Source organism: Psammomys obesus, unplaced genomic scaffold (assembly GCF_907164565.1).
Source record: "Psammomys obesus unplaced genomic scaffold, mPsaObe1.curated_primary_1811, whole genome shotgun sequence".
Taxonomy (NCBI): domain Eukaryota; kingdom Metazoa; phylum Chordata; class Mammalia; order Rodentia; family Muridae; genus Psammomys; species Psammomys obesus.
Window position 1 is genome coordinate 12,411,741 of NW_026596240.1, and position 24,937 is coordinate 12,436,677.

Genomic DNA, 24,937 nt, shown 5'->3' on the forward strand with positions numbered 1-24,937 from the left:
TTGACAGGTGGGGGCTGCTGCAGGGGAGGGGACTTGGGGACTTGCTCCAAGCGCAGGTGAGTTAACCCAGCCAGAAGGGTGGACGCTCTCCTGCGGTGCTGGAGTGGTTTAGGGTGCCTCTGGCTCGGAAACTGTTGACCCAAATTGGCTTGGCGCCCGGTACGGGCCCGGCCTTTAGCGGGGGTGGAAGAGGAGGGTGCCGCGCCCTGCCCAGCCCAGGTGTCGTCTCCGGGGGCGGAGTTTGGGAACCGGGCAGCTGGGGAGATTCCCGGCTGCGCTGGTGGGAGGGCGGCCGTCGAGGGACCGGAGCCCGAGCACGAGAGAGACCGATCCCCGGAGCGCAGGGCGCGCACAGGGTCTGCCAGCATGTTCTCTCGAAACCATCGGAGCCGGGTCACAGTGGCCAGGGGCTCCGCCCTGGAGATGGAGTTCAAACGCGGCCGCTTCCGACTTAGTGTCTTCAGCGACCCTCCGGAGGTGAGAGGCCGCGTCCCTGCCTTCCTTCCCCAGCGCTGGCAGGCAGCCCTGACCACCTGCCTCCCGGGCGCGCTGCAATCTGGGTCCACTCTAGCTCAAGTTGCTGACTTGGAAAGCCAGGTGTGGACAGGGTGAGGGTCCATCTGATCCGTGCAAGTCACGCATGGCCTGGATGGGGTAATTTGCCTCTGCCTGGAAAAGTCCCTGTTGGCCTCAGTGTGAGGGCTCTAAACCCGATTCCCGAACTATGTCTGAACCCAAGCTCTCAGCATCCTGGGCCAAGGACGCTGGGCAGCAGGCATCCTCCAATTCTTGTATTCTTCTCTTGGTTTCCAGCACCCCACACTCTGTGTGGACCCCTAAGCCAGCTTCCGCTGTCTCCACAGTTTTGTGACTTGTATGCTCCTGTCAGTCCTGAAGGGCAAAAAGTCAGTTTCTCTTTCTCTCTCTGCATACACACTCGGGTGTGTGTGTGTGTGTGTGTGTGTGTGTGTGTGTGTGTGTGTGTAACTGTGGAGTGGTTTCCCACACCCAACTTTCCATCTCCCTTCTGGGGCCTAAGAGGAGGCCAGCCTCTAGCCTGAGGTCATCTCCACAGCAGGGTGCCCCTGTTCTGAGCCCCATGCTGAGTCCTTAAACTAAGGAGGCGCTGCAGGCGCACGGCTGAGCCGGCAGAGAGGCTCAGCCACCCCGAAGAAAAGACTCACGTCGCAAGGCCAGCCTCCTAGTGCTCAAGGAGGTCCCAGTTCTAAGTCTCTGTCCCTTCCCGGCCTGGGAAGGGTTAAGCGTCCCAGCCCCCAGCTTCCCCCCCGACCCCCCCGCCTGGGATTCCAGGCCTGGCTTCTGCCCTTTCCCTCCAGGCTGCCCAGAACAAAGGCTCTTTCACACCGCTGTCCCGGGCTTTCTGAGTCAGATGCTCGTGGAGCGCCTCTGTCACCCTCCCGCCCCAGAAGCTTAGACCCAAGGAGCCCGCGCGTGGCGAGGTGTGGGACCTGGGGGAAGGGCCGTGATCCTGAGCAGCGCTGGGTTTTGCCAGGCCTTGGGGGCCATAGCTGAGGAGCCGGGGCGGAGCCACAGGGCCAGGCCTGCCGCTGGGTTGAGTGTGACTCCACCGGCCCGGGGTGGGGGGCTGGGGGACAGGCCTGCAGCTGGCTGGGACCCGGGGCTAGTTTCCTGTCTGGAAGGGAAGGGGCCCGCAGAGGGGAGCAGGGCCAGCAGCAGCCAGGCACACCCCTGCGTTTCTCTCTCTTTCTCCTCCCTTCTGCTGGAAAAGCGAGGTAATTGTGAGCCCAGGGTGGGGCTTGCTGGATGGGGGCCGGCGTTGGAAGGGGTGACCCTGGGGGTTGGGCCACATTACAGACTCACCCCTTTGTCCCATTCCCTGGGCTCAAGTCTCCTCAAGTCCACACTGCTGTCGCTAACTTTCTCAAACTAAGCCAGAACTCTCTCGGTCCGTACTGAGCTCCCGACAAGCCTCGGGATTCCGTAGAATCAGCAGGAGGCGTCCCTTCCCTGCCCCCCTCCAGCTGTGCCTGCCCCTCACTGCCCTCCAAGCACGCACATTCTCCGTCCGCCGGGCCAGGGATGTGGGCGGGGCGGGGGCGGGGCCAAAATGGGAATGAAAGGACCTTTTTTTTCCACAGCTGGGAGAACAGCTGCCACCAACGCAAGGCTGGACACTCTGTCCCCAGAGCCCCCTCTGTAGCTGGCCTCTCCTCCCAGGAACCCCCGCTCATTCTCAACTCACTTTCTTTCCTCCTCTTCTTGGCTGCTACCAAGGCCTTGGGACGGCACTAGGAGAGGAAATTTTGTCACAGAAGCCAGAGGGGTCTAACAGGACTGCAGAGGGACAGGGACAGCCTCTGCATTCTGTCCTAGAGCTGGCCACCTCTGTCAAGCCCGGGGAGCAGTGGGAGAGGAACTGTGGGACTCTCTGGGCAGCAGGAAAGGGGCTGTGGGGCCACAGACATGCAGGACAGATTGCACATCCTGGAGGACCTCAATATGCTCTACATCCGGCAGATGGCACTCAGCCTGGAGGTAACGCCCGGACCCTGGACGGCGCACTTCTTGTGCTGTCCCAGCCTTAAAGGGGCTGATGAGAGTTGGGGGCGGGGCAGGGGCGGGGCCCGCCTAGAGTCTGGAGAGGAGGGGCGGCAGGTGGTTCCGGACGCCGTGTGTCGAGTGTGTTTGGGGACCTGGCATACTTCTGCTGACCAGAATGAGCGTTATGTTGAAGGGCTAGTGGTATGGCTCCCTTGGTAGAACGCCTGTTTGGCATGGACAAAGTCCTGGGTTTGATTATCAACACTCCTGTGCGGCATGAACTGGATGCAGGGCCACAGGCCCGCGATTCTAGCACTTGGGACATAGAAGCAAGAGTGAGTTCCAAGCCAGCCTGGGCTAAACAGCAGTAACAACAAAATCCCATGTTGACAGCAGGGTCTTTGCACTGCGCCGATGTCTGGACGCTGTGAGTGGGTGTGGACGTTTGTTCTGGGGACAAAGTTTCCTTCTAGAGATGGGATGAAGAGATAGCAGTATGAAGGAGGCGTGTAGAAAGATGCAGCCTGAAGAGAGGTGAAAGGAGAGGGTGAGCCGCCATGCGAACATGAGGTCAGGGGTCAGCCTTCAAGAGGGTGGAAACTATCTGTGCATTGATTCTTTTTCTTTCTCATCTTGCTTCCTTCCTTTTTTCTAACCACTTTTAGCCAGGATCTCACTCTGTAGCCCAGCCCTGCAGTCCTGTGTGGTCAAGGCTAGTGTGCAACTCTTGGCAATCCTCCTGCTGTAGGCTTGTGAGTGCTGGGGTTACAGATGTGGGCCACTATGCCACACTTGTTCATTTATTCTTTCTTTGGTTTTCTTGTTGCTTTTAGCATATGTGTGCGCAGATGTATGAATTCCATAGCTTAAGTGTGTGTGTGTGTGTATGTGTAGATCAGAGGAAAACTTTTGGGATTTTGGGGGTTTTGTTCTTCTTTCTTTGCACCACGTGTGTTCTGGGATTGAACCCAGGTCCTGGGGACTGATGGCAATCACCTTTTACCCACTGGCCCACCTCATTGGCCTGCTGATTTTTCTTTTTTTCTTAAGACAGGCCCTCTGAATATATTTGTAGTCAAGGATGACCTTGAACTCCTGATCTCCCCACTACCACCTCCCAAGAACTGGAATTGCAGTCATGTGTTTAAGAATAAATAAGCCACCATGCCTGTCTTATTTATTCTCATTCTGTGGGCCACGCTCCTTTCTGTGTCATGGAAACACCTCTGGAGACGGCAGGAAATGTCCTTTCTTGTGTGGGAACAAATCATAACCCTGTGTGAGTGGTGCCACGTAGTGAAAATATTATAAAAATGGGAGGCAGTAACAATCAGGCAGAGGCAGCGTCAGTCCAGAAGGGCCTGAAGTTTGCAGGAAGAATTTCCAGAAGGATGGCATAGTCAGGGTGAAGAGCCTTTGATAAGGGCAAGGGTAGTATATTTGTGTTGGTGGGGGCAGTGTGCTGGAATCTGTCGTTGGGGTGGAGCTGGTGGGCAGAGGTAGACCATGCTGGGCTGGGAAGGGTGTAAGGGTGTAGGGTCATACCCTGGATAGGATTCTGCAGCATAGAAAGATTTTCTCGTCTGGATTCAGACTCTGTGTGTAGTCAAGGATGAACTTGTACTTCTGATCTTCCTGCTTCTCACTCCTGAGTGCTGGAAGTACAGGTGTACATCGAGGGGCTGGTGCTGGGAAGCCAACCTGATCCTTGAACCTCCTGCACACCTGGCAAACACCCAGCCAACAGAATGCCATCGCCAGCACCCGTCTCAAGTTTGCTGCCTTTGTTTCTGTGCTTGTTTGCTTTTGAGACAGGGCCCCTGGGTAGCCGTGGTCGTGGTCGAGCTGGAGCGGGCTCTGTCAGTCAGGCTAGCCGTTAACTCACAGCAGCTCATCTGCCTCTGTCTCCTGAGTGCCGCAATAAAAGGTGCCACCACACCACATTTTCACCTTGAGTTTTTAGCTAGCGATTGCTGTGGAGGCTCACTTTGGTGGTGGTTTGGGCTGAGGAAGAAAGGTTGGCAATGGATGGTCAAATATTACCGTAGGGGAGTGAATCTGGGGTGTAGATTACAGAGCTCATGGGAGGGAGGAAAGATTCCAGATGTTGGTGGCAGATCAGACGAGGCTGGCTGATGCATTAGACATGACCAGTGAAACAGCAAGAACTCCAGAATAGATGGGTCCGGGTGTGAGGCTAAGCCTCGTGGGGGTGAGAGGGAGGAAGTGGCTGCCTGGACTTGAATGGGGCAGGAGGCTGAAGCTGAGGGGCTGGAGGCAGGGATGCAGGGCATAACAGGAAGGGTGACGCTCTGCTCACACGTTGCCTGCCCGGCCCCCGGCCCATCTTGGGATTGATGGGCACTGCTAGCCACGAACAGCCTAACCCACTTATAGCTGCAGGAGCCTTCCTAGCATGGCCTTTCAAGATAGCATTCACATGGTGCCAGCTAGAAGAAGGAAACCATCCGCTCTGACTGCCCCCAGGAGGATACACTTCAGTGTGCTTGTCTATTTTACAGAAAGATGCCAGGTGGGCCCCTTTGGATTTCTGACATTACTTAATTTTCCCATGTTGGTGCACAGGAGAGAACCTATTTGCTGAGGCATGGCCTATAATCCCAGTGCTTAGGAAGCTGAAGGAGTATTGTGAGTTCAAGGCCAGCCTGGGTTATAGAAGGAAACTATCCCAAATGAAAAACAAAAACAAAACTAAGAAAATACTCAAAACTTCCTTTCTATTCATCTGGTCTTCGTTGACCCTGCTACTCGTTGAATACTTTATATTATGATTACTCTTAGTTAATTAAAGGGGGTGGGGAGGCAGAAACCAGCCAGTCTCTCAGTTTCTCTAGCCACATTCAACGGCCGGATGGACGCTGGCTGCTCCCATCAACAGAGTTGGTTAGAATGTGTCAGTGTTTAAATTCTGCACCCTGTGCACCCCCCCCCCACGCTGTCATCTTTCTCCATGGGAGGCCTGCCCGACATCTGGAACAGAAGAATGAATTGGTTTTTACTTTAATTAACTTTCCTTCAACCACAGTCTGAGAATTCTCCACATCCCCCTCTTCCCTGGATTATCCTGTCCTCAAAAAGACAGACCCATTGATATTTCCAGTGAAGTTAGTTCTGGAGTGTAAACCCAGACAGACTTTTTGGAGGAGGCGCCCTAAGCTGCACGTGTAGGAGGCGTGAGAGTGAAAACTTATTTTTATTTAGTTTAAATATGTCGTAGTGGTGGCTGTGGTGATGTGTGGCACCAAGCACGTGTGGAGATCAGAGGACTGTTTGGGGGGAGCTGATTCTCTTCTCCCATGGTGGGATCCAGGGACTGAACCGAGGACCTAGGCTTGCCAGCCAGCAGCGGCACCCACTGAGAGGGCTTGCCTGCCTTTTTGCTTCTGCGCTAACTTCTCAGGCAGCCCAGGCCGTGCAGCTGAAATGGCGCTGAACGTCTGATCGTCCTGTCTGTACCCCCAAGTGCTAGGATTACAGGCAAGCATTCCTTACGAGGAATGGGTGCTCAGGATGGAACCCAGGGTGTCCTGTGTGTAGGCAAGCCCCCTACCACCTGAGCCACATCCCGGGAGCAAAGCTTGAACTTGGTGCCAGGCCCAGGGTGGAGGTTAGGCTTTTCTCACGTAAAGGAACTACTCCCAGGTCTACAACTGCAGCTCCAGAGACAAAATGCCCTGGCTTGTTAAGTCCCTAGACTAGGATTTGAACTTGCTCTAGTGGGAATTCTGAAGGGAACAGAAGGTGATGGGAAGCAGGGCAGGAAGTGAGGGAGAGCGTGGGGGAGGAGTGTGTCATCATGAGCGACTATGACTCATCCTCTGTCATCCCCAGAGATCTGCCCTAGGTCGGAGGACACTCAGAATTGGGATCTTTCCCATCCTGGGGGAATGGTGTTCATTTGGGGAGGATGTGGAGGTGGTGGTGGAGGAGAGGAAGCCAGGGCCTATTTTTGTGCTAATGGGTATGGAGAAGGGTGCGAAGCACAAAGACCCGGATCTAGACCTTGCAAAAGTGGGAGCCCTTTCTCCAGGGCACTCTTGAGGGCTGGCCAAGCTTGCGAGGGTTAGGAAGCACATGAGGTAGGCGGCTAGTTGCCCTCAGGTGCAGTTCTGCGGCCCGTGCTGGATCCAGCGACCTCGCTTCTTATCCACACCCTGCTCCTGGAAGAGGGTCACCTTGGAGAGAGAAGCCTGCTCGGGAGAGGCCTCTGGGGTGGCTCAGGCGCTCCCTGCAGTCGCGTCCGTTCCTGGTGGTAGAGATGCAGGCACCGCGGAGCCGCACCGCGGAGCCTTCAGGGAGCGCCCGCGCCCGGCGCCCTTGGCGCCTCTCGCGGCAGTTGGGAGCTGATGTCACCGGCGCCTCCAGGCGCAGCCTACCCAAGCGGTGAGGCAGCGGCGACGCCCGGGATCCTTCAATTCCCACGCCGTCCTGGGGCCACGTTGGCCACCCCGGTAGCTGTGAGCCCGGACCCCGAGCTAGCTGCAAGCGCAATGGACAGGGCTAGGGAAGGATCGGTGAGTGCTTGGCTCCAGAGGGGGACTAGCTAGCCAGGAGCTTGAGGATGCATCCTTGGTCTCCCTCATTTGGGGGGACTGGCGACAGGAACCGCGTGCAGAGCCGGGGAGGGGTGGGCTAGCAGCTCGCCTAGCCATGGCAGAACCCTGGTGCATACAGAGCGTGGCTGGGAGCAGAAAGTAGTTTGGGAGGGCTTCCTGGTGGAGAGGGCTTTGGGGGAAAAGGCACATGGTGCTGGAGTGATTTGTGATAAAGCCTGGCCTTGCTGTGCCCCACCCTCAACCAAACCAACCAACCAAACCAACAAAGCACCAGAGAGGGTAGGAAGAGTTGGCACGAAGGCTGGACACCAGAGGCAGGGCAGGACATACCCTATGGAGGAGAGCCGTGTGAGGGGCAGACAGGTTTGTGTAGTCACCTTGGCTCTCCCAACTGCGTGCCTCCACTTGCCTGGCATCCCTGAAGGACGTTGTGCACCTCGGCTCTGAAGCCTCCTCCCTGTCACCTCAGCAGAAGCCAGCAGGGGCCGTTTCCTGTGTTTTTTCGCCATGACAAGGCACTTATGAAGTAGCCGTTCATCTATGCATGTTTGCCTCGCAGCTGGGGCTCAGACAGGGAGCCGTGGGCAGCACAGGGAGGCTTCAGGGTTTGCTGGCTAAAAGGCCTGCCAAAGTAGCCTCCTTGCTAAGTCCCGTGTCCCTGCCATGTGCCAAATACTCTGTGCCAGACACTGAGCTTGAATCTCACACAAGTCTTTCGACACTAGGATGCCACAACTATTTTCATCTTCGTTTTGTGTGCCTGCGGTGTATACGTGTGTGTGCGCGTACGTGTGCGTGCATGTTTGCTTGTTATGAGGCCAGGCTGCCCTCAGACTTGGAGAGATTCACCTGACTCTGCCTCTCAGTGCTGGGCCTGGAGGTGTGTGCCGCCACGCCACGTTGTCCAGCTTTAGTGTCTATTAGTGTGTGTGTGTGTGTGTGTGTGTGTGTGTGTGTGTGTGTGTGTGTAGGGGATGCAGGCCACAGCAGTGTGGCGGTCAGAGGAAAGCTTGCGGGGTGGTTGTCTCTTCCATTCCACCAGGTGGAACCCAGGGATAGAACTCAATTCCTCAGGCTTGGTAGCAGTTGCCTGTGTCCACTGAGCCTTTCACTGTCCTTCTTCCTCATCTTCTGAGACAAGGTCTCTCAGCGAGCTTGGTGCAAGGTTTTGGTGAGACTGGCTGACCGTCAGCAACCCTGCCTGTTTCTGCCCCCAGAGCTGGGGTTAAAGGCCAGGGATGCATGCCTGGCTTTCAGATGGGTGCTGGGGATCTGAACTCAGGTCCTCTTGCTTGTACAGCAGGCACCCTGCCCACCGAGCCATCTCCCCAGCTCCTCACCAAGCTGGAAGACCAAGGTGGAGTAAAGTAATACGCCACGTGGCAGCTAGGAGCTGCGCTGTAGATTGGGGGAGGGGGGTTTCCTGGAAGATTTGGGGGCTGAGTTGACCTGTTTGGGAAGAGAATAGGGCGGGTGGTGCTGGCGTGAAAATCTGACCTAGTGCAGTGGCCCAGAAAATAGTCCTTGGAGGCATGAGCTGCAAACCAGCTGGATCTGTAGCCTGGCTGGCCTGGGACTCATGGCAGCCCTCTTGCCTCTGCTCCCTGAACGCTGGATTACAGGACTCCATCGCTATGCTTGACTACCTAGTGCCTTTTATACTTTCCTGTTTGGAGACAGGGTTCCAGGCCCGGGCTGGCCTCAAACTCACTGTGCTCCTGCCTCCACCTCCTGAGAGCTACCACCACGTCGGGCTTATGCATGACTGGGAACCCCACCCAGAGCGGCGTGCACAGCCAGCCCCAGACAAATGCCAATTGCATTTTAAGCTCCAGGCTGATCCTTTCCAAGTGACTCTCCCTGCACCCTCTCTCAGCCTCTCCTCTGCCCTTCCATGCCTGTCCAGCCCTTCTCTCAGAGCCTCTCTTCTGCCCTTCCCCGGACCAGTTACTTCCCTCTCTTCACTCCTCAGCCCTGACCTCCCCTCCCATGCTCAGGGAGGCGGCGGTGGCAGAAGCGCTATGTGAGGTGTGGAGGGGGCTCTGTGCAGCATGGGCGACTCTGCAAGTGACATGCGTCTTGAATGAGCCCACAAATCTGTTTCCATTCCTGAGCTCTGGAAACTCAGCCTCACGAATGTGTAAATACACATACCCATGTGCAAATATATGGTATCACACAGACGCAGATCTCAAGTGGTAGTACTTGTATTTTGTCTTTGAGAGAGTTTCATAGTTTGCCTCTAATTTGCCATGTAGCTGAGGACAGCCCTAAGTTACTGGTCCTCCTGCCTCTCCCTCCCGAGGGCCCGGTTATAGGTGTGGATATCAGGCTCACCCCGATGTGTGACACCATGCCTGCCTTGATGTATAATGCTGTCTTTCTTTCTGTTCTGGAATGCTATGTTTTCTGGAGAGTCACATCTACACAGGTCTACCACAGTCTTTTGCACTATTTATCTGTACAGCTGTAACTCATTTAACTGGTGTCTTATCAAAAGGCTTTTAGTTTGGGTGTTTAAAACAATGTTTGGGGCTGGAGAGAGGACTTAACAGTAAAAAAAACTGCTGCTCTTCCAGAGAGTCTAAGTTCACCAATGTGAGGTATGAGACTCCAGGGGATCTGACGCCATCTTCTGGCCTCCGTGGTTACTGCACTTATGTGTGATACACGTACCCATAAATAAAAGTGCTAAGTGAATGTTTTTGTGCCTATGATTTGGCAGTTACGTGTGTGATTGTGTTTGTAGACTTAACACTTGATTATTGAATAGTTGGGTCAGAGGATATATGAATTTGTAGTTCTTGTCGATTTCTCCAAACTGTGGTCGAAGAGGCAGAAAGAGTTTATACTTTGCACTATCAAATACATGAGAGTGTATTACTTGGCGAAGCTTTTCTGGCCCCTCTTGGGCAATTGAGGGTGAGATGGCAGGCTTGCTCTCGACTTTGGTGAAGCATTAATGTTGTTGGCTCCCCTCTCCTGCCCATAGCCCCCTTGGGACTGGGGTGGGGTGGGGCAGTGCCTCAGCCTGCTCCTGACTGTCATTTCCTTTCCCTCCCATGACTCCGGTTAGGACACAGAGTTGCAGAGGAAACTAGATCATGAGATTCGGATGAGGGAAGGGGCCTGCAAGCTGCTGGCGGCCTGCTCCCAGCGAGAGCAGGCTCTGGAGGCCACCAAGAGCCTGCTGGTGTGCAACAGCCGCATTCTCAGCTACATGGGCGAGCTGCAGCGGCGCAAGGAAGCCCAGGTGCTGGGGAAGACAGGCCGGTGAGCATGGGAGGGGAGGTGTCTGACGGGGGGAGGCGTGTCCATGGTACAGTAAGTGCCTGGGTGGAGTGTCCCTCCTCACGGACACTGTCCTGGCCCGGAGACACTTGGTGCTTTAACATGTGCTGGGCTATCTGGAGCGGCTGGATAACGAGGAAAGCCAGTGTATCCGATGGAAGCTGCCAATCCAGACCACAAGTAATGTCAAAATGCTAATTTGGTGAGGCCTGCCCATCATCTACTATCTGGCTGGGTGGTTTCTGGAACTCTAATTTTCTCAGAGCCAGTTCACCAAATGGCCAATTTACCACAAATTGACAACAGCTTGTTGAATGTGGGGCTCACTATCAGAGGCAGGAGTTGGGAAAGCAGAAAATTAAAAATCACTTAAAAGAAGGCCCCCATTCATACAAATTAGATTGTGTGTTCCAAAAGAGCCCGCCTCACACCGTGACCCCACACTGCAACACCGCTGCGGTGCACCCTGCCAATCCGACAGGTCACCCGTGAGATGGCCAGGGGCAAGTAAAAATGCTAGAGAGAAAATACTTGGCAAATTGATCACTCCGAGGATTGGCCATTTTTGGTACATGAGTCGTTTGGAGAACTGCCTGCCTCATCAAGGCTACATGAAAGAGGGCCACAGCCTATCGCTGGCATGGAGGAGAGAGGGAGAGGTTGCCAGGGGCTGGCCGGGAAGCCCACAGAAAGCAAGCAAGCAAACAACTCATCCCATTGCTGCTTCATTCAGCAAGAAGCCAAGCAGGCAGGAGGCTGCTCTGTGAGGTAGCCATGCGCAGATTGGCCACACAGGCCTCACAGTAGGAATGTGAAAGTCCGTCTAATTCCCTAGCAGCTAAACACATCGCTATTCATGCTATATTGTGGACTCGTAACAAAGACAAGATGAAAGCCTGGCATGGTGGTTTATGACTGTAATCCCAGCACATGGGAGACTGAGGCAAGAGGATCTGAGTGTGAGGCCAGCCTGAGCTACTGAGTGAGACCCTCTCTCTCAAACAAATGAGATGGGCAGGAATAAGTGGCTTCCCTAGGGCTGCAAAGAAAACTTGCCATCCTTTCCAAGCCCAAGGTGTAGTGACGGTGGTAGGGACTTGAAAGGGACTCTCTGGTAGCACCTGTCCCCTTGAGGCCCACCCGTCATTGGCAGATGTCTGGATGGTCAGGAGGGGGAGGAGCCTGAGCTTGTATGCTATACCCATGTGTTAACATTGTTCAAATGTTCCTAACACTAGCGACCTCTGAGCTCTGCCCATAGCTCTCCTCCAGTCCCTTGGCCCTGCCATGGGGGTCAGGGGGCTCTTAGAGCCCTTGAGAGTCAGAAGGAAGGGGAGGGGAGTGTGAGACCAGGCCAGGACTCTGATCTATTTCCCCACAGACCTGACAGTGCATCACCCCCTGAGCGCTCCCCTTGCCGTGGCCTGGTCTGCATCTCTGGTAAGAAACATACAGCTGCCCAGCCTGGTGGCATCCCTCGCTCCACCCCACCACCTCTAACCCGACCCTAACCTTTCTTCCTTCCCCTCTGCCCCTTAGACCTCCGGATCCCACTCATGTGGAAGGACACGGAGTATTTCAAGAACAAAGGCGGTGAGCGCCCCATGCTGGGACAAATTCAAGAGTGTTGCCTGAGGTGGAGGCTCTTGTGGGCAATTTAAAGCTCTTTCTGTTTTCCCCACCCCCGCCTTTACTCCTAGACCTGCACCGCTGGGCTGTGTTCCTGCTGCTGCAGCTGGGGGAACAGATTCAGGACACAGAGATGGTCCTGGTGGACAGGACCCTCACAGACATCTCCTTTCAGAGCAGTGTGCTCTTGTGAGTGCCTCGCCCGTGGCTCTGGCTTTCCTCCCTCACTCCTATGGGGCAGCTCTGAGGGTGGAGGTGGGGAGGGGGATGGCGGCGGCCGTGGGCGTCCCTGTGGAGTTGTCCTGTGGGTATGCCCATCTTCACCCCCTGCTCTCCCGAGCTTCCCTCTCTCCTGCACCTTTGTAGTACTGAGGCAGGGCCAGACTTTGAACTGCGGCTGGAGCTGTATGGGGCCTGTGTGGAAGAGGAGGGGGCCTTTGTTGGTGCCCCCAAGAGGCTTGCCACCAAACTCAGCAGCTCCCTGGGCCGTTCCTCAGGGAAGCGTGTCAGGGCATCGCTGGACAGTGCTGGGGGCTCCGGGAGCAGTCCCATCTTGCTGCCTACCCCAGCAGTGGGGTAAGACCCGACTACCCACTTGCCTTCAGCTACTCCAACTCCTCACTGGTGACCACTTCACACTGAATGAACAGGTGTTCTGGGTAACCCTAGAGTTGGGCCTAAGTCAGTCTCCAAGACTGACAGTGGGGAGGCAAGGAGAGACAGGGTTTTGGGTGTTTAACAGCCACGAAAACATCTTGGACTGGGGCATAGTTCAGCTGATGAAGTGCTTCTCTAGCATACGGGAGCTTTGGGTGGGTGATGCACATCAGTTATCCCAGCACTTGGGAGGTGGAGGCAGGGGGATCTTATGTTCAAGGTCATCCTCACTTGCATAGTGGCCAGTCTGATGTGCGTAAAACCCTGCCTCAAAACACCAAAAATGGGGATTAGCAAAATGGCTCCGTGGATAAAGTCTTTGCTTGCAAACATGGGGCCTGGAGTTCTGATCCCCCAGAACCCAATCCCAGGGCTTACACGGGAGGAGAGATAGGTGATCGCCCAGGGCAAGCTGGTTAGCTAGACTAGTTAAATTGGCAAGCTGAGGGTCAGTGAGAGACCCTGCCTTCATAAATCATGTAGAGAGCAACTGAAGAGGACACCAAAGTCATTCTGGCCTCCACGTATGTGCGCACGCGTGTGCCACCCATACACCCATGCCCAAGCCAAACACAGCGTAGATGTATATAGGACTGTGCTCTGAGCTGGGCCGTGCTCTTTGGCAGAGCCTACCGTCACCTGGAGTTACTGGGCCCCAGAGGAAGCTGCCCCAGCCATTGGCTGAAGAATAGCCGCCCCCACGGAGCTGCCAGAATCTCATTGCAATAATGTATAAGATGTCTAGGTGCAGGCCTAGGTGCCTAGCTCGAGTCAGGACGCAGGAGGCAGCTAGTTTTCGGTGCAGCGGGTCAGACCTGCGCAGCCGCGCAGCACTCTGCTACCACAGCCCACTCCCTTCTCCCTCCAGAGGTCCTCGATACCACCTCTTGGCTCACAACACTCTCACCCTAGCGGCTGTGCAAGATGGGTTCCGTACACATGACCTCACCCTTGCCAGTCATGGTATGTGTGTCTTGGGGGTACTGGTACTGCTAGGTGGGGTGGTGGGGTAGTCCCCTTCTCATTTCCTGTCCTCACCCTGTGCTTCCCCCTCCCCCAGAGGAGAGTCCCGTGTGGCTGCCCCTCTATGGTAGCGTGTGTTGCCGCCTGGCCGCTCAGCCTCTCTGCATGACTCAGCCTACTGCAAGTGGGACCCTCAGGGTGCAGGTAAGGGGTCCTAAAGGAGTGGAAGGGGACATGGACAGAGCCGGACAACCTCATAATGAGATGATTAAAATGTGGGTCTGGGGAACAAAGGGGACGGGAGGGAAGGCAGCAGGGTGAGTGCTGGGAGCATGGGGTCCACGGGCCCGGGAAAAAGGTGCTGGGTGGGCGGGCAGGCAGGCCTCCCGAGAAAACACGGAGCTGTTCCCGCAGCAAGCCGGGGAGCTACACAACGGGACGCTCGTGCACGGAGTGCTGAAAGGCACAAACCTATTTTGTTACGGGAGAGCTGAGGACGCAGACACGGGACAGGAACCGCGGTTTACTGTCGCCATCAACAAGGTGATGATCCCACGGCACTGAGGCCTACGTAGGTGCGACTGGGCTGCTATGCTCGCTAGCCATAGTGTGGCTTTCCTGTGTGTTTGTTTAACTTTGTCTGGTGCTGGGGTCAAGTCGAGAGACTTGTGTGTGCTGGACAAGTGCTCTAGCAAACTGCTCTGCACCCCAGACACCCTACTTTTGGAAGTATTGCGTGGACAACCCGAATCTGGACCTTGGTGCTCTTGTCTATGTCTATACCCTCTCTGCCTTGTTCTGTCCCTCTTTTCTGTCTCAACTTGCTCTTCCCCTGCCTCAGCAGTTACTTTATCTCCAGTCCCACAGGTCCTTCTAGGCAGGAGTGATGGGCTGCTTGCTGATCAGGGTGGCGCTGACGGCAGCCCTCTCTCTCCTCTAGGAGACGAAGGTCCGGGCAGGCGAGCTGGAGCAGGCCCCCGAGTGGCCTTTCACCCTTAGCATCAGCAACCGGTATGGCGAGGATGAGGTGACCAACACTCTCCAGGTGGAGAGCAGAGAAGCCCTGCAGAACTGGATGGAGGCACTGTGGCAGCTCTTCTTTGACATGAGTAAGATGGACGGGCTGGGCTGAACCTCTGGGAGGGCTGGGATCTGAATGCTGTGTGAGAGCGGGGAATGTGGCAGGAGGCGGGGAATGTGGCAGGAGGCGGGCAGCTGCACCGGGCGCTCTCCTTCCTGGCAGGCCAGTGGAAGCAGTGCTGTGATGAAGTCATGAAGATCGAAACTCCTGCACCCCGGAAGCCCCCCCAAGCACTGGCCAAGCAGGGGTCCTTATACCATGAGATGGGTAAGTGAGAGGAAGGTCAGTGGGGGAGCTGATGGGAAGTGGGTGGGGACCGCAAGGGGCAATAGAGCCCTAGAGGAAGCGCACCACAGGGTCCAGGTCCACTCAGCCCTACTGCATTTCTCCCTTTCTCTCCAAGTCTTAAAACCATCTCCACCCGAGTTCAAAACCAACCCCAAAGAGCCAGGTCCATCTCATGGACGTCTATCCTAACTCCTTCTTTTCTGTTTCCCTTTGTGCATGTGGATTCCCGTCTCCTCTTCCGACCTCACTTGCCCGGCACTGCTTTCTCTCCTTTTGTCTTGGTTTCTTTACACACTTCCGCTCCTCCCTCTACCTCCCACTATACTGTCACAGTCTTATCAGAGCCTGTGGCCTCAGGGGGTCCCAGTGAGGGGCTGCTCCTGCAGAATAATGCCATCTCAGCTGAGATACGGGCCTTGCTTTCTTCCTATTACAGTGACAGGTGACAGTCAGGGCTGAGCAGGCCAGGGCCAGAGCTCTGACTAGCCCCCTCCCCTCCCCCCTCCCTGGTGCCACAGCTATTGAGCCTCTAGATGACATCGCAGCTGTGACTGACATCCTGGCCCAGCGGGAGGGCACGAGGCTGGAGCCACCCCCACCCTGGCTAGCCATGTTTACAGACCAACCTGCCTTGCCTAGCTCCTGCTCGCCTGCCTCAGGGGCCCCAGTCCCAACCTGGACGCAAGCCCTGCCCTGGGGGCGACCCCGAACCTTTTCCCTGGATGCTGCCCCTGCAGAGCACTCCCTTGGGCCTTCTCGCTCGGTTGCTCCCCTCCCCCGGCAGCGATCCCCACAATCCAGAAACTTCTACAGCAAAAGTCAGCTCCGTACATGGCTCCAGTCTCCGGTGTGAGAAAAGGCCCCAGCAATAGGATGTGGCCAAGAAAGAAAATGGCCGAAGGGCAACTGCGCTCTAGGCCCAGCACTGTGGGGCCAGCTGGCCAGCTCCAGCTCCCCTTCCTCCCCTGGACTAGGAAGGAAGGCTGGGGAGGGGTAACAGAAACCCCTCTTAAATTGTGGTTACCATGGTACTGAGGAGACCATTCCTGGAGCTTACTGCGAGCCTCTAAGCTCTTCCTGGGGGAAAACTGGAACAACCCTGCCCTGCCTCCCTGCACTAACCAGCCTCGAGGGCAGCACTGGAGAGAGGGAGAAAAGGGTCTCCCTTGTGACCTGGACATCTACCATTAAAGTTATTTAACTGCTAGCAGCCTTCACTTTGTCTTTGAGGATCGGTGGCTTCTGTGTGCTCTGAACCTGCCCCTCTGTTCTCCCTGGAGCTTGATGTTTAGAAGTTTGGCTGTGACAGTGAGTGGACAGACAAAGGCTTGGTGGAGGGAATACTTTATAAATACCAAGGGAGAAGGGAAGGTGGCTCCTGCCTCAGACACTGCTAAATCTCAGGATCTCAGCAAGGTCATAACCTGTCACAGCAAAGGAGCTGCCTGAAGGGTCACAGAACCGCGCCCCACACACCTGGGTGTCAGAAATATATTCACCCTGGCAATGTTCCACCTGTGGGAAAAAGAGGGCTGGTCGGTCCTGCTGCTCGATGCTTGGGTCCCCGTTCCCACCCTTCTACAGCACCTCAACAGAGTCAGTCTCTGGGCTTCTATTTAGCTTCCAGATATGCACAAAGGTGTCCTCAGCTGCAGAGAGTAGCTGAAAAAGAGACCGCCATGAGGGATGGGCAGGGAGTCAGAATGCCCTGACAGGATGGCTGTGAGGGATGGAGTTACCCCGAGTATGGAGATGAGGCTGCATCTAAGCACCAGGAAAGGTGCTTAGCGATGCAGGAGACTGACCTTGCCCACTTCTGGAGCCAGGTCCAGGGCACTGATGCTCCGGGCATGGGCACTGATCTGGACGTGGAGTGTCCCTGTAGTGGCATCATACAGACGTACTTGCCCATTTCCATACCCTGCTGCCACGATCCCCTGCCACAGCTGCACAGAGGGGCATGGAACCCTGCAAGGGGAATGTGCAATTTTGGTTTTTCAGACCCCAACAGACTCCCCACCCCAAAGTTACCTCACAAGGGCCATAACCCTCTTCTGCCTCTCCTACCCGAATCCTGGTATTCGGGTCAGTAATGTGAACTCAAGTCCTGACCTCCAGACACACAAAACACCTGAGTCATCAGCTGTCACCATGTCAGCAACACCGTCCTGAGAAGAGAATAGGGGTCAGCTCTTCCCTTTACAGTGTGTGGTCCAGAGTACATGGCAGGAGGGAAGTGAAGCCATGCCTGCCTCTCTGCTTCGACAGGGAAAGGGCAAGAGGTAGCTCTTTCACTGGCTCAAGACACCAGACCCTTCTCCAGGAGTGCCTCAGACAGAGGTTCCCTGTAGGTGCTTTTTTGTACTCACAACTCCCCGCCCTCATGGAGTAGAAGATGATGTATAGCTGTCTCTTCCGGATCGGTGACACGACTAAAGCCACCATGGCCTGACTTTTTGGAGGTTTGCAATGAGCCAGTCACAACCAGTCCCTAGACCTCCTGACCTGAAGCCAGGCGGACAACTCCAGTGCCGTGAAGGGTACACACTGTAACACCCACAGCCTGTTCTCAAGAGGTTTGCAATCCAAGCAGGAAAGAAAGAGTTTTGTTTTGTTTTGTTTTCCTGGGAGGGTAGGGCCTACTCTGAGTGAAGCTAAGGGAGGTCAGAGGTGGAATCAGGGGACACCGTTCTGGAAAGGCTGGCCCTGGAGCCGGGTCAGAATAGGGGAACTTGTTCAGGTCCAGAGAAGGAAACTATGCTGTCAGCATTGAGACAGCTGTATCTGGGAAACAAACTTCTGGATTCATACCAGCATTGGGGAGTGTTGGTGATTTTATAAAACAGCACCTAATGGAAAGCATGCTGTTCTCCAGACCTGAGGCTGCTACGTCTAAGAAAGTGTGGATGATCCCAAAGCCACAACTGCTTAGTGGCATAGCTGACCCAAACCCAGGCCTCCCAGGGCCACAAGAACAGGGAGAGGAAATGTACTCACCGGCCCCTGGGCATGCTCGGTGGCAATGTCTGTGACTGATGTCTGGTGCCCAGCCAGCTCCTCATTGAGTACAATGTTGGGGCCTTTGGCGGGGATATCAAACACCAGCACCCGACCGGACCACGTTCCTGTAGCCAGAACCAGCGTCCCACTGGTGGCTTCCTGACCCCCCGGGTCTCCAGTCACCACAGCCAGCACTCCCTCTACCCCACAAGTCTTAGCAATACACTCATGACCCCCGCAGGCCTGGCTTTCCAGGTCTACCCCTCTCTAGGTGTTTTTTTCAGAGTCCCCACATTCCCTCTAACCCTCCCTGAGTTCGTCAACCCCTCCGCACCCCCCTGGGCAAAGCCCCTAGGCCTGCCCTTACTCTTCTCACCCACACAGATGAAGTGAGCACAGGCAGAGATTCCTCGGGCAAACATAGCCTGTACTGAATACAAAAGCAGCCCTCAGAGAGGGCACTCCACCCAGCCCCAGGGACCTCTTCCCTCCCTCCCGGCACCCGTTTGGTCCCGAAGGTACCTGAGGAAGCATCTCCTGAGTCCAAGGCATGCCAATAGACCATGACGGAGCCGTCAGACTCATACATCTGCAAGATGGGGCAAGGAAGGGAGCATGATCCAGCTGACCCTCGCAGAGCCCTGGGCCGGGCAGTTCACACAGCCAAGTTAGCCCGAGTCCATGTAATCCTCAAACTCGTTCTGGGAGGCAGGCTTATCCCTAGTTGTCAGAGGAGGACACTGAGGCTACAGAGTTAGGAAAGGAGGTGGACGGCTGAAAGCAGAATTGAAGAGGGAAGAAAATGGAAGGCATAAAGACGAAAAACAGCGCAGGAATGGGCTCCATACACCGGAAGTTTGAAGTGTTTAGAGGGCGGGTTGTGGGGCTGGACAGAGAGGGCAGCAGGGTTCTCTTCTCACCTGTATCCCTCGATGTGAGGTGAGAACCAGCAGGACTCTGAAGGGGAGGACACACCAGTGGACCTGGAGGGACGCACGTTACAGTTGAGGACGTAAGGCGGCGAGAGCCTTACGGAATTCAAGAGCGAGGGTAGAGCTGATTTACGCCATCCCCCTCACCCTTGCCTCACCTGTGTGATGAGTGGGGGACTCACTCCAGCGCCCTCTTTGACTTGGAGCTGGCGCTGGGCCAAGGGCACACCCTCGGGGGCAGCGCTGAGAATCTGGGCGCTCGGTCCGTGAACCACGCCAAAATGCGTGAGATCATGGGCTGGAAGCTGCAGGACACTGAGGTTGTTAGACAGGGCTGCGGCGGAGCCGCGGAGCGGGAGGGAGCGCTCGCGGCGGAACATCCTAGGAGAAAGATGACTAGAGTCGCCGGGCGGGAAACCGGGAGGCCACAGAGGACGCTTGGAGAGATGCAATCGGGAGACAGTGAGGGAGAGCTTGGATTGATAGGTTCCACGAGGAAAGTGAATGGATAATAGTCACAAGGCGGAGAGGACCGCACCAGGCAGGACACAGGCCCAGGGCCCCAGGGAATCCTACAGAAGAATGATGATGGAAAGACCTCGGAGGACCGATCGTCTGCTACACAATAAAGCTTCCAGCCCTCCTCCCACCGCTTGGCTGCCTGAAGGCCCACGCCAAGGTCAGAGGTCACACTTGCAGCCTATCCCCATCCCCAAGTCCGTCTTGCCTGACTGACGCGGTGATCCTCAGGTCCCTCCGAATCCGCCGCCACCATAGAGACGACGCACGGACGCACGGCCTCTGGGCGGGGCCTGTGGCTGGGACGGGCGGCGCGCGCTACGCGGTTGCTAGGCAACCGTGGACCGCGCCGGAGACCCTCGGCGCGGCCTGGTTGCCGAGGCGACCGTTGGGCTGCGGCCGCTGCCGCTGCTGCGATGGAGGGTCCTAGAGGCCGCTGAAACTCCGCGTTGGAGCGACGGTCGCGACCATGTCACACGAAGGCTCGGTGAGCTTCAGCTCTGCTTGGGGCGTGCACGAGAACTGTGGTTGGCCGATCTCCAGAAGTGGAATAACGCTAGGTTCGAGGTGGGCATGGTACACCTCAGTTCCCAAGGGAAAGGGTCAACGGCTGGGCCAGGCCAAGAGCAAGCAAATTCGGAAGCCGCTGACCTGCTAGTACAAGTAGTAGTTCATTTACGCCGAGGACCCCGTTTTGGTGGGTAAACCAGAATCAGGCGCTAGGGAGAGGGCCTGAGGAGTGAGTCACTGTCTTGACAAAGTCAGGGCTATGAAATGGCTCAACAACTCAGAAGCTGACTTTAAAAATTAATTTATTGTATTATCATTATTGCTGGGTTTTTCGTTGTGTTGTTTTGTTTTGAGACAGAGCCTGGTTCCATAGACTCGGCTGCCCTCCAGAGTGCCGTGATTAAAAGCATGTGCTGCCACAGCTGCCCTTTTATTTCCAGACAAGGTCTCACTGTGTGGTCCTGGCTGGCCTAGAACTCACTATACAGACCAGGTTGGCCTTGAACTCATAGCCTCTTCCCATACCAGTACCCTCCCATCCCACTGTCAAAAGCCAAACCGTTTAAGACCAATTTTATTTTATGTGTGTGGGTGTTTGTCTGCATGTGTTTGTGCAGCGTTCATGCCTGATGCCTGCAGAGGCCAGGAGAGGGACTCAGAACTCCTAGAACTGGAATTACAATTTCAAGCCATTATATGGGTGCTGGGAAACAGATCCAGGTCCTCTTGGAAGACCAGCCAGTGCTCTTAACTGTTGAGTCATCTCTTCTACTCCCAAAGTCAAGGCATTTAAGAGATAAAACAGATTGGTTGAATCTTGGGAAAATGAAAGATTAAAAAAAAAATCCCAGTCTTGTTTCGTCGGGTGCATTCTGTCACAGCTGGGAGGAGAGGCCTTTAGTTTTGTTTTGGGTTTAAAGGTTTAGGCTGGGCTTAAGGAGCATAGCTTTATTCCCAGCACTAGGCCGCAGTGTCTGGGAGAGCAGAGGACAGGAAATGCCAGCTTGCCTGGGAGAATGAATATCAGGGAATGCAAACTATGGAGCAATAAATCTGAGGTCGGCAGATAGGTAAAGGCTTGTATTTGGAGGTAAAATTTGGAAGGAACCATCTTCCTTCATGGTCTCACTTTTTGCCCAGCCTGGCCTTGAGCACATGGCAGCTGCTTCAGGCTCCTGGGTGCTGGGGCTCCTGGCGTGCGTCACCACACCTGGGTCTGTCCATCTTACACATATTTATTACTTATCTACATCTCTTTTGTAGAATATTATGTATGTTCCTAGTTTACTTTTGGGCTTTTCTCAGTTACTTATCTATTGCTGTCACAAAACACCATGACCAAGGCAAGTGCTTAAGTTGGAACTCACAGTTCGAAATGGCTGAGTCCATGACAAAGTGGCGGGGAGCAGGGCAGTAGGCAGACAGACACAGTTCTGGAGGAGCAGCTGAGGGCTCACCTCTTGAGGCAACCACAAGGCAAAGAGAGCTAACCGCAAATGACAGGCTTTAGAAACCTCAAACTGGCCACTAGTTACTCACTTCCAGCAAGGCCACACCTCGTAATCCTTCCTAAACAGTTTAAATATGAACTCATGGGGGCTGTTCTTATTCAAACCGTCACAGGGGCCTTTAATGATTTTTATTTGGTGGGGGTGGGGCGAGGCATGCTGTGGTGCATGAGTGGAGGCTGGGGATGACTTACATGATTGGTTCTCTCCTTAAGCCTTGTGGTGTTGAGAATCAAACTTTGGTCATTAGGCTTGGCAGCAAGTGCCAATGAGTCATCTCACAGCCTCATTTTCTTTTTCTTTTTAAATTTTTCATATATCTGGGCAAGGTTTTCTTTTCCGTATTCTAGCAAATATCTTTGTTTGGGAAGCAAGAGTCAGGTCTTGTAGTTTCACAAATCTGTGTCTGAATTCCGACTATACTGCTTCCCAGGTGTGATCTTGGGCAAACTCCACGAAATGCAAATCAAAATAGGGATTAAAGAGGGTCCAGTAGTGCAGGCCTGTAGTCCTATGGCTACTCTGTTGGGAGGCTGAAGTAAAGGACAAGTCGGAGGGGTGGGTGACATCAAGAGAGCAGTGTCTGCTGAGCTCAGCAGGCCTGAGACACAGATGAACTCACAGAGACTAGAAGCAGGGACAGGGTCTACCAGATGGGGTCCCAGCACTGTGAGGCCAGGTAGACACAGACACCCACTCCTAACCATGAAGCTCTTTCCAAATGACAACCGCTCGGCAAAGGAAAACTCAGCTTTCCCCATGCCGTCTACTGGGAACATGAGCTACAGTGCAGGGTAGCCCCGAGTGCCAGGGCAGATGGTCGCCATAAAGCAAACTGAGTAGTGCTTCTGTAGACTATTTTTCTTTTTTGACTGATCCTGTTTTGTTTGTGCATTTTTTATGTTTCTGATCTTTTGCTTGTATATTATTGTTTCTGATTTTGTGCTTTTATAGTTTTGTTTTTGTGTTTCTTGGTCTTTTTTGTTTTGTTTTGTTTTGTTTTGAGACAGTTTCTCTGTGTATGTAGCCTTGGCTGTCCTGGACTCAAACTCAGAGAGATCCGCCTGCCTCTGCCTCCCCAAGTGCTGGGCCACCGTGCTGGCCTTCTTGTGCTTTTTCACTGCTGTGTTGTGGTTACTATTACGGTTTGTCTGCATTTTTAATTTGCCTGTTTGTTTTCTAAAGAGAAAGAAAGAAAGAAACCCTGGAGTTGAATGAGTAGGGAGGTGAGAAGGGTATGGGAGATAGGGGAAGGGAAACTGATCAAAATGTATTGTATGAATTTTCAACTAAAAAAAAAAAAAGAGATCACAGGTTAATTTCAAGGCTTGTTTGGACTAGAGTCAGTTCAAGACCAGCCTTAACAACTTAATGAGATCTTTCTGAAAAGAAAACGTGAAAAGAGAGCCATGGGTAACAGCGCACGCCTGTAATCCCAGCACTTGGGAGGCAGAGGCAGGCGGGTCTCTGTGAGTTTGAGGCCTGCCTGGTCTCCACAGTGAGTTTCAGGGCAGCCAGAGCTACAGAGAGAAACCCTGTCTTGGAGGGAGAGGGGAGAGTAAAAAGAGGTCTAGGGACTTAGCTCAATGACAGAGTAAGTGTAGTGTCCCGGGTTCAAGCCCGAGGACCACAACACTCACGTGCACAGACGCTGAGACCTTGGCATGGTGTCACGCGTCTGGAATCCTAGGCTCTGGGGGGCAGACAGGAGAACTGCTCCAAGTCTGGGGTGAGCCTCGTCTACATAGCAATTCCCTGGCCAGCCAGGGCTACAGAACAAGACTGCTCAAAACCAAAGCAAAGCAGAAGAGCCTGAGTGCCCCCGACCTCACTGACTCACAGAGCCGCGTGCTTTGCACTCCCAAGAACTGGGAAGCTGTAATAAGGCAAACGGCAAGAGCTGTGAGTTGAGCGACTTGTGAGGGCTAACTTCTGTCAGGGGTCGGTTTCCTGCCAGTAAAGCGAGCTCAGTGCGCTGTTCGATTGAATCATACACCTAGAGTGTCCCTCCGCCGCATCGCAGGCGTGTAGGCACCTTGTCCCGATTCCTTTTCCTTCTGAGAAAACATGTTGCGAAAGCGTCTTTCCAGCGCCTCCATCAGCCCCACCCCTCGGGTTCCTGTCCTGAGCGCCCGTTTTGTCCCCGCAGAGGCAGGCGCGAGACCGTGGGGTGACTCGATCCAAGGCGGAGAAAGCCCGGCCGCCCACCCAGCCGGTGCCGCAGGTGGACATCGTGCCTGGGCGGCTCAATGAGGCGGAGTGGATCGCGTTTACGTCCCTGGAGGAGGGCGAGGACGTGGTGGGGGACATCTTGGCCGATCTTCTGGCTCGAGTCATGGAGTGTGTCTTCAAAGTTTACCTGACCCAGCAGGTGGGCCTAGACCTGGGTCTTGAGACCCGTCTTGTATCTTTCCCGCCTCTTCGGGCGAGGCTGAGACCCTCCCTCGCTTCCGCAGTGCGTCCCATTCACCATTAGCCAGGCCCGAGAGGCCATGCTGCAGATTACTGAGTGGCGCTTCCTGGCCCGGGATGAGGGAGAGTCCGCAGTGGCCGAGGACCCCACGTGGGGCGAGGACGAGGAGCCCCTGGCATGCACCACGGACGCCTGGGCCCAGGGCTCCGTGCCTGTCCTGCACGCACCGGCGCCCGACGGTGTGGAGGAGCACTCCCAAGGCGAAGTAAGCCGAGCCCCGGGCCTCCTTCCGACAGAAGCCTCCTCCGGAGCCGCGCAGGGCAGGCAGCGAGGTCCCTTCCCCCGGCCGACGCCTCCCTGCCCTTGTGTGTTTCCTTAGGAACCTGGGGACCCGGACCAGTTCCTTTCGGGGTCGCCGTGGTCGGACAGAGAGTCCCAGGAGCCGACACAGTCTTCAGAGCCGTCTGAGTCCAGGGGCACCCGGGGACCCACGCCCATCTTCGAGACGTCCCAGGAAGCTGAGCCTGAAGACGCCCTCGAGGAACCCGACGGGCAGGAGGGCAGCCACACACTGGCTGTGTCCTCGAAGGAGTCTCTCCAGCCGACTCACACCTCGGCCAGGTCCTCGAAGGAGTCCCTGGTCGCGCGCGCCCACAGTCGCCAGCCGTCCCTGGGGCTGCCCCAGGCCGGGCCCCCGGCGTTTTCGGTGAAGGAGCTCTACCAGTGCTTGCTTCAGCCAGACGGGGCGGGGGACCGGCCGGACCTCGCGGGCAAGGGCCGGCCCCGCGCCTTCTCGTCGGGGTCCGTGTCCCTCCTCCGCGCGCTCACCCCGGAATGGCACTCCGGGTCGGCGCAGTCCGAGAGGCCGCCGAGCCGCAAGACGCCCATCGTGCGCCTGGACCCCGCGCGGCTGCCCCGCCGCTGGGTGCGCCCGGTGGCCGAGGTGCTGATCCCCGACGCCGAGGTGCGCGCCTTCGAGATATACCGCGGGCGCCCGCGGCGGGAGCGCAGCCAGGCGGGCGCGCGGACGTCGGCGCGCGCGCCCC

At 55.5% G+C, this 24,937-nt stretch overlaps 3 protein-coding genes across 8 annotated transcripts in view; 2 read left to right on the forward strand and 1 right to left on the reverse strand.

Moving 5' to 3' along the window:
• Rtkn (rhotekin) lies at window positions 1-16,216 on the forward strand. 5 transcript variants are annotated; one of them, XM_055596365.1, is made up of 12 exons: window positions 1-477; window positions 10,177-10,373; window positions 11,773-11,831; window positions 11,931-11,984; window positions 12,092-12,209; window positions 12,387-12,596; window positions 13,546-13,640; window positions 13,738-13,844; window positions 14,055-14,183; window positions 14,581-14,749; window positions 14,884-14,988; window positions 15,343-15,520. In XM_055596365.1, exons 1-12 carry the CDS (start codon window positions 367-369, stop codon window positions 15,453-15,455), a joined length of 1,467 nt encoding a protein of 488 aa, XP_055452340.1. In that variant the 5' UTR covers window positions 1-366; the 3' UTR covers window positions 15,456-15,520. The 5 variants fall into 5 exon arrangements, with proteins under 5 accessions (XP_055452340.1, XP_055452337.1, XP_055452339.1 ...); XM_055596362.1 differs by lacking the exon at window positions 15,343-15,520 and adding an exon at window positions 15,528-16,216 and having other exon boundaries at window positions 166-477; XM_055596364.1 differs by lacking the exons at window positions 1-477; window positions 15,343-15,520 and adding exons at window positions 1,386-1,460; window positions 15,528-16,216.
• A 127-nt stretch (window positions 16,217-16,343) lies between these two features.
• On the reverse strand, window positions 16,344-19,727 carry Wdr54 (WD repeat domain 54). 2 transcript variants are annotated; one of them, XM_055596420.1, is made up of 10 exons: window positions 19,669-19,727; window positions 19,100-19,322; window positions 18,930-18,992; window positions 18,532-18,598; window positions 18,386-18,439; window positions 18,007-18,134; window positions 17,077-17,177; window positions 16,815-16,977; window positions 16,597-16,671; window positions 16,344-16,524 (listed from the first exon to the last, which is right to left on the reverse strand). In XM_055596420.1, the coding sequence occupies exons 2-10, from the start codon at window positions 19,319-19,321 to the stop codon at window positions 16,393-16,395; spliced, it is 1,005 nt and encodes a 334-aa protein (XP_055452395.1). In that variant the 5' UTR covers window position 19,322; window positions 19,669-19,727; the 3' UTR covers window positions 16,344-16,392. The 2 variants fall into 2 exon arrangements, with proteins under 2 accessions (XP_055452395.1, XP_055452396.1); XM_055596421.1 differs by having other exon boundaries at window positions 19,100-19,246; window positions 19,669-19,720.
• Window positions 19,728-19,796: 69 nt separating this feature from the next.
• CUNH2orf81 (chromosome unknown C2orf81 homolog) overlaps window positions 19,797-24,937 on the forward strand; it is a 12,384-nt gene continuing 7,243 nt past the window's right edge. Inside the window, exons 1-4 of the mRNA XM_055596382.1 lie at window positions 19,797-19,947; window positions 23,628-23,849; window positions 23,935-24,156; window positions 24,271-24,924. Coding sequence (XP_055452357.1) covers window positions 19,930-19,947; window positions 23,628-23,849; window positions 23,935-24,156; window positions 24,271-24,924 — 1,116 coding nt within the window. The 5' untranslated portion in view covers window positions 19,797-19,929. The remainder of the gene's footprint in view (window positions 19,948-23,627; window positions 23,850-23,934; window positions 24,157-24,270; window positions 24,925-24,937) is intronic.